At 31.3% G+C, this 8581-nt stretch overlaps 1 protein-coding gene across 1 annotated transcript; it reads right to left on the bottom strand.

The window, feature by feature from the left end:
• Positions 1-1773: 1773 nt before the first annotated feature.
• On the bottom strand, positions 1774-8146 carry LOC134254215 (betaine--homocysteine S-methyltransferase 1-like). The gene is made up of 7 exons (XM_062736768.1): positions 8119-8146; positions 6682-6872; positions 6065-6259; positions 5833-5947; positions 5459-5634; positions 2924-3005; positions 1774-2488 (listed from the first exon to the last, which is right to left on the bottom strand). The coding sequence occupies exons 1-7, from the start codon at positions 8129-8131 to the stop codon at positions 2238-2240; spliced, it is 1023 nt and encodes a 340-aa protein (XP_062592752.1). The 5' UTR covers positions 8132-8146; the 3' UTR covers positions 1774-2237.
• Between the last annotated feature and the right edge of the window lie 435 nt (positions 8147-8581).

Below are 8581 nucleotides of genomic sequence, written 5' to 3'. Positions count from 1 at the left end.
CCAACAGCCAAAAAAAGTATTTTTATTAGAAATCACTGTCTAGTTTGTAGGGTATATTTGCCAAGAACATAAACGACAGTTGGAAATTAAACATTTGATAATTTATGCATAATGGGCTCTGCTCTGTCCCCTTATACCGAACGAAATAGAAAGTAAATTCCTTATATATTCATTTATACGTAAAAAAAAAGTCATAGTGAAATTGGCATGCACATTACCCATTTGCATTTGACTTTTTCACCTGGCGAAATTTACAATTCTTTGTAATTATCGAGTAATCAACATTCTTAACAGTTGTAAATGAAAAATTTATGTAAATATTTTCATTTCTAACAAGTGATGGAATGCACGATCAGTACATGTATGTTATGGTCCTTACTGACAAAGCTAGTAACAACATTGCCTTTGTTTGCAAGGCTCATTATTTTAATTTTAAAGAGAGATTTGGATTTGATTCTAAAAGTAGTTGGGTAACTTATACCCATAGCTCCCTTTCAAAGAAAAAAATTCTCTATCAAATTAAAACCATTTGTCAGTTTTCCAACAACCAAAATAAATTCCAGTTATTACTACCCGGGTATCTGTATGGGATTTTGAAACTTCATAAAATCATTACAAGGAAGAATTCATAGCGGGCACCAGTAAAAGTTCTACCAAATCTTTCTTTACTCCTCACTAAAATATTAACATCAGTGGAGAAACTTCAGGAGTACTACGCAACAACTTATTCCAAAAGTTGTTAAATCAGATGAAGATACTTAAAACTCCAAGGCACGTTTAGAAAATTTGAAATCCAAAAAATTTACCAAAGTCAGTAATATCAAAACGAACGACCTTTTAAGACTTTTTTACACAATTATTTCCCTTAAGAATTTATTTCCAGGCATTTTGGCATCATTTACAGCTGTTTTTCAATAAAACTCGTTAATTAACTTATCTTTCCATTGGTCATTAGCAATATTATTTTGTTAAAACATTCTGATTGTACACACAAGTACTCTGAAGTTGATATTAAAAAGATGCTTGAGATTCTAATTGACAGTCTTTGTTGTCTTCTGTTGGAATCCCATGGGTTCTAGTACTAATTACGCCTCGTTATTAGAAGACCTCTTTTTGTATTCATTAAAAGTAGAATTTATCAAAAATCTTATACATGAGAAGAAAACGCATACTTTGGCTCTTAACTTAACATTTAGATATAACGACGACGTATTATCAATTAACAATAGTTATTCCAATTTATATGTTGTCCACAAGATAAATCCCAGTGAGTTTGAAGAGATGTTTCACAGAGTTTGACACATATTTCGACATTTTAATAGAAAAAGACGTTAATCTAACAAACAAGCTTTTTGACAAACGTCATGACTTTACCTTTCAATCACCAACTTTCCGTACTACCGGTTCACAGCAGTATGCCCTTATACCCTGATTCCGAGGTTTATATGTCTTAATTGATTCAAAACGCAAGAGTATGCTCATCGTATGAATTATTTCTAAAACGAAATAATTTATTGACAAACAAGTTGATGAAACAAAAAATATCAACAGTCTCGTTTAAAGTCACAATTACGTAAGTTCTATGGTCGATATAATGACAAATGTCAAAGACTACCAGGTCTTTTTTTCATACGTAAACGTTTTGCTGACCTCTTAATTGCTGGAAATGAGACTTTTAAAACAAAGAAAAATACATTATAACAACAGAGACAGGAGGCTAAAGACATCACTTCCTTATACAGAATTGTTGCAACTAATGATAAAATGTTGCTATAGTAAATGTTTTTTATTTGATAAAATTAAACATCCATTAAATGATAACAATTTCGTTATAGGTTAAGATATCATCCACTAATGATAAAAAAATATCGATGGTACATTTCGAATCAGGAGATACCTGACTCAGATTTTACATTAATTTCTTTATTATTCGTCTGATATAAACCAGAATGGTTAAGATGCACGTGCATATTCATGTAAAAACACCAAATTTTATATCTGAAAAAGAAAAAATGAATTTTTTTTTTTACTTTGATTTATGAATTTTTTTTTTGTTTGATATATTGGTATACTCTATTTAAATTCTAAGCAAACAATTGCAAATCTCATTGCCAAGTTCAGGGAAAATTACACAAAAAATGAACAGCACTTAGAAATCATAAACTCATTTTGATAATGGCATTTCAGTAATCCAGGGACCAAAAAGTTTAGGAATTATAAAGCAATGGACTAAAGCGTCACAAATCATGGTGCTTCTTTACAAACTCCTTTTCTCCAAACTTATAGTGCTTCGACATATCCGGTGCATATTTACTGGCAGGCGGTCGCCTGTTGTATTCCTGCGCCACTACCCGAGTGTAGTGCGAAGCATTTCCACAACAAAGACCGATGTACTGCACACCAATTTCTCTTGCTTGCTTTGCAAACTCGGCAATTTGGGTTGTACTGCAGAAAAATCGCGGGAGGTCAACGGGAAATGCAGAGTTCCCTGAAATATATGTATGAATCTATAGTGTATCATATAATTTAAAACTAGTAGTTACATGTAGGTACGGAAGAAGCATTCCAAAGTAACATTTTAGATCTGTATTTCTGAAACGCCTTGTCCAAAAGTTTCAAATAGATTTCAAAGACTTTGTAAAATGCTAAACAACTAATATTAACACACCTTTCTATCTTCAAATAGGAATCTGAATTTCACGTAGATTTTATTAAAGGGACATCAACGAAGATTTGAGGTTAATATTCTTCTAAATGTCATGACGTACATACCGGTAATACCCAAGCGTTTACCACTGATAAATTATGCAAAACACTTGTAAGCAAAAAAGGCAATACAAGTATGTCCAAACCATATACAATAATAATAATTTTATTAATACATTTTCTAACAGAAGCAGTCTAACATAAAGGACAGAAATACCTGTATCAGGGTCAATCAATGTCTCGTATGTTGGTTCTTCAGGGGTCGTTCGATACGGAACTGGGAGTGCAGCTATAGGTCCCTGAAAGTAAAAGTGGCACTAAGAAGCCATATTATATATAGTTATGCATGTTAATTATATTAATTTAATAGAATTGTTTCATTTGCCTGATTTTGACCTAGTTCCTACTCCAAATACTTACAAATTTTGCAAACCATATCTAATTCTTACAACATAGTCATATACAATTGCATTTGTACCAGTTTTTACATCAGTCTTTCACAATGTGCAAAATGATTCTCAAAGCAGGGTAGACACTATGTGAAGTGTCCTTGTAATTGTGACCTAATGCAGTCACTATCACATGAAAATAATAAATGTTGGTATGCAAAGAGGGCTCTTGTCGGAAGATATAAAAATATAAAACATGCATGCCTCAGCTCAAACCATTCAAAAATTTTCCCAAGATGTTTTAGAAAGACGGACAATGTGCCGAATATATATATATACTTTCGAATCTTCTAACACAGGGGCATAATGAGGCATTCACTTTGATGAAAGAAATATTGTTATCTTAAAAATGTTTATGAAAAAAAATTAACAAATTACTAGGACGCTCACACTTAGTGTGTCTAATGCGCAAATCTGAATCAACGCATTTAAGGACCCAGAAACATGAAATGGTGTTATCGCAATCGGCCAAACAAAACGCTGGTAAAGTACTGATAATTCTATGATAAAGACCTACCTGATCTGAAACTGCGGGGCATTTTGTCCTCAAAAACAAAAGGACTTGAAATGCCATGATATGAAACACTTCAACTCTATCTTATCATTTCCTTTTGCGTAATCCAAATAAAAACGAAATATTCAAATCGATCCTACTTTATTTTTTTTCCATTAAATTTTATTTATAATCGACTGGTTTGTTTTCTTGATGGTAACATTTTTTTTAAAAACATGTATGTGTTTTATTTTAAAAGAAATTATTTTACATCAAAAGAAAACATTTTATCAAACTGAGGACTCTTAACTAGTTATCAGTGCGGTCACCAAAGTCAGATTTATATTATGTAGCAACCTTCATAACATTAGTTTATATAATTCTGTTTTTGTTATCCTAACGTAACTGTTTTTGGTACCCTAACGTAAAATATTATGGAACAAGGATAAAATATTTTTCCGAGTTACTTTGACTTGTGAAATTGAAATTCTTTACTCTTTGTTATATTAACATTTTTTTCTGATGTACATTTATGTAAGCACGCATGCCTGTTTGCTATACATTTTGATTAAAAAGATATCCCTAGTTTTCCCTTTAACGAACGACTTTGCGCATAACAAAATAATTATCTACGAAAAATATTCTGATCCTACAAATAAAAGACCAAATAAAAAAAGGTATTAATAATTAATTCTCATTCAAACTGTATTTTTTAATCTATTCAATCATCCAACTTACAATTACTTTTCTAACTTTGATATATTTCTGTGATTGGTTCGAATACAAAAGACAGTTTGATGATATTAACCCACCTCTGATGTTTGAAGGTCCGTGTTTGCTCTGCTCCAAATTTGTATACTGTTTAATGGACTTTTGAGCTTGAATACAGTTCGTTAACTTCATATACTTCATTTATCATTTCCCTAACGAAATTTGTATATTATGAAGAGTATTCTTACTTAATATCCAATTAGATATTGCAAATTGAGAGCAGATCAAAATTTGGGCTCCTATAACATCAGTGGCGGATTAAATACGATGAGGGAGTAAGCAAACATCGCTGCCATATGTCATTATTGGGCAAAGGGAGAAATTCTTAAAATCATTTTTATTGCATAAAAAAGTTGTTAAATTGTCATCAATGTTCTTTGTAGTAAAACGTCCAATGGCTTATCACATCCAATGATAGACATGATTAATCAATGTTTATAAAAAGAAATATCGTTTTGAAAAATATATGATTTATTCATTAAACGTCACTGGCATAAATTCAATTTGTCAACTTGAATTAACACAAAAGCAATATATTTCATATTTAAATGCCGTGTTTTCTGAATAAATCAAATATTACAAAAAACGCAACCCAAGCTGAAGAATATGTTTATTATGCTTAATATTCCTACCTAAGATATCTTTAGTCTATTTATGTATTTTTTTTAAAATTTGTTTAAAGACAAAAACAAAATCGTAATTATATAGTCTATTGATTGGCTTAATTAAGAGATATATCGATGTTAAAAACGATTGTTTTTATCATCTTTAGATATGCTTCTCTGTGAAGTCAACCTATTGATGAATTGATCTACACCTGTATTATGTCACAAGTATTTGACATGTTTTGACATGCAATTTATTTCTAATCTAGTAAAAATTCTTGAACAAAGTCCAGAAAATTTATTTGCCCATATATTTTTTTTTTTTACCAAAGCTGTCTTTTATGTTAACAACACGAAAGAAAACATCTAAATATTTTGGAAAATTGAAAAAAAATATCTGTACCTGTGTGTGCCATTTTGATATTTCTGATTACCTTACACACTTTCTTGATTTCTCTCAGTAGAGGAAGCATTGTCGTGGGTCCTCTAAGACAATTTAACCCCACAACAGCAGCACCCGCTTCTTCTAGACGTTTACATGCCTCCGGAAAAGAAAGACCGTCTTTGGTTTCATCTTTTTCATGGGGTGCCAGTGTTACCACCGCTGGTACTATAAACGTAAAAGTATAAAAATTTTGATGTGAAAAAGAAGTATTGTCCAACTTGGATACAACTGTAACCGGTTATTTTTAATTCAAATGTTATTTTTTGAATGATGAAGTAAATCTTCAACTTTAAAATGTAAATACTACGATTAAAATTACATTTGTAGCTTTTTGATTCTCATTCAAATCTCATACTTTCTTACAGCCATTTCCATACTCTTTGATACAATCCAGAGCCAGCTTGGCCTCGGCAAACTCGTGGAACCGTTCTGCTATGATGTAATCCGCCCCACACTGTACGGCCCATTCGATTTGTTCCTTGAAAGCAAATTAAAAAAAAAATCAAATTACTCTTTTTTTAATATTATTTATTATCTATAAAAAAATTTATTTATATACAGTGTATTTTTAATAGTATTCTGCATTTCATCTCACCCGAAAAATCTCTCTGACTTCCTCTACAGAATTTGGATCATCGCTACGGAATATATTGGTGTTGCAAATGTCCCCCGCCATTAACGTTCCAGTTTTGACAGCCACTTCTTTGGCCATCCTCAGAGCACGTAAATTAAGTTCCATCAGGTCATCCTCTCGCCCAATGACTTTAAGCTTCGCTCGGTGACCATAATACTGTTAATAATGTAAGAAAAAAAGTCTGAAAGGCCTGAAAAAACTTTAATCAAACAATTTATAAAGGAAACTACATGCGGAAAAATCTTATTAATAGAATTATTCATAAAATATGGGAGCTTTAAAGTTCATTGGAACAACAAGAAATATGGATGGAAACAGAGCAAACATGGAACTCTAGATCATCAGAGGTGGGTTCAGGTCCCATGAATGAGAAAGAATGCCCTGTCGACCTGTCACACCTGCCCTGTGCTTTTTCATTGGGTAAACGGAAAATACGTAGGCAAAAAGGCATGCTTCAATACACATTTAACAAATTTCAAGTTGAAAACCTTCTTCCACGGGTTGTACAATAGTGCAGATTCTCCAACTCTCAATTTAAACATAAACAAAATCGAAATAAAACAATTCATGAAACTTACGGTAAAAGCCACGACTACGTCACTTCCGGCGTGTACAAATTCTTCATGAAGAGCTTTGACAACCTCTGGATGTTCCAAAACGACTTCCGGAATAAATGCTCCAGCTTGTAAATACCCCCTCCTCTCTAGTTCTAACAAATAACCCTCAGCCACGATGATGTCTTGACCTTCCTTCAGACGTGCTTTTAACCCTGCAAATGAAAAATATAAAATTAAACATCACAAATGGAACTTGATAGTACCTTTCTTAGTACATTAGCACAGTGTATAAAAGCAAAAACTTTGGATAAAATCCATGCTCTCTCGAAACAAAACTAAAGTGAAAATTTTGAAACTTAAACTAACTGGAGTACTTTTTAAGGCCATCTTAAAACACAGTTTCATTTACCAAAGGGTCGTATGGGCATGTGTATTTTCGCACTACAAACGTCTAAAAGAAAGTCTTCAAGGATTCAAATGTTCCCCCGATCGCGAGTCTAAAACGCCAGAGATTCCAAGGTATCTTATTCTGAGAGGGTGCATTAGTATTCATGGTCTCGAATATATATAAAATATTTTTATTGACTGTCGATCTTACAACATATAACCCCAACATGGTACCACCCTTCAATCAAGGTATATCTACATTAATTTTAATTTATGTGTTCAGTCCAAATATCCACACCACAGGAGTTTTAGCCCATAGTCCTTTTACTTTCATGTATCTACTTCAAAATTCTCAATTTTATTGCTATAAGAATCTCAATCGTAACTTGCATTTTCAAACATTTCTTTCATTTTATATTGACGGGTTTGACTGATCTGTTCTGATCAATTCCTTTAGTAAGAAGTTCATTGAACCAGTATCACGATCAATTTATTCAAACAAGATAATAAGTAGTTCATGAATAATTACGTTCACTGCAATTGGTTCACCGTTAATTTTCGTACAGTTGGTTAGTAAACTTATTTACTTTACTGTCTATAATAAGTTTACTATTAAATAATATGATTACATTTCAAGTCTATGAAAATTGTTAAAATTATATATGTAAAACGTCCATTTCATGCATTTTTTCAGACCTGCCTATGTTTTGCATACAATCTGTTCAACCATGAAAATCGATCATTTTACAGAGTATAAAATTATTGAAATGTAATGATACTTTAAAGACAGTGTATGTAAAAAGTGTAAGGAAATGTTCAGCTAAGGTTATTATTAAAGATCAGAATGAATTTTAAAATTCTATTATTATCAGCACACAGTTTATTCCATACCCAAACCGCCCGAACATTGCACAACGATAAAAACAAACAATATAAAAACTTTTTTAACTATTTTCCGAATTTTCTTTTATATGCGAACGTTAATTACATATATCTAACCAATGCATGGAAATTCCAGAATTTTAAAAAGATTTTTTTCCTAGTTAGACATGATAAACCAATAATTTATACCTTCTACTGCCATTATAAGCCTATTCCGTCGCACATAAGTCCCAGTATATGGGCTCCCGTGAATGTCAATATTATATATAATGTGCTTATCAACATATCACTTTAATCAGGTAATGTCATTTTCTTAACGTTTTGTAGATTTATCAGTACAAGTATTAAGAAAATATACTTCTTGGTTTCTGAGATGGATTTGTTGATATTATTTATATTTAGATGTAAGAAAGATTTAAAAGGCCATATTTTTCTTTCAGATCATTACAATTTTATACAACTATATAAATAAAAATTGAAATGGTAAAATGTGTTTGAAATCTAAATCAATTAAAAATTTTAATATTTTATTAATTAAAGAAAATATACTGCCTCTAAAATTATTATAGAACATTGAATTTAGTTATAATTTTTAATTTTTCAAGACTTGAAAAATTTTCAAATGTAAGTTAAATTAATCAATAAGGGATAA

This window comes from Saccostrea cucullata, unplaced genomic scaffold, assembly GCF_032062105.1.
Source record: "Saccostrea cucullata isolate Sc308-1 unplaced genomic scaffold, CSIRO_AGI_Scuc_v1 ctg1788, whole genome shotgun sequence".
Classification (NCBI taxonomy): Eukaryota; Metazoa; Mollusca; class Bivalvia; order Ostreida; family Ostreidae; genus Saccostrea; species Saccostrea cuccullata.
Note: the sequence above shows the minus strand (reverse complement) of the source record. Positions and strands in the feature narration are given on the sequence as shown.

Excerpts from the sequence above, each read along its gene's own strand:
- LOC134254215 (XM_062736768.1), bottom strand. Across the intron at positions 5,635-5,832 it reads CAAAGAGTATGGAAATGGCT|TACCAGCGGTGGTAACACTG; the intron begins GTAAGAAAGTAT and ends TTACGTTTATAG. Across the intron at positions 3,006-5,458 it reads AAATCAAGAAAGTGTGTAAG|GGACCTATAGCTGCACTCCC; the intron begins GTAATCAGAAAT and ends TTTTACTTTCAG.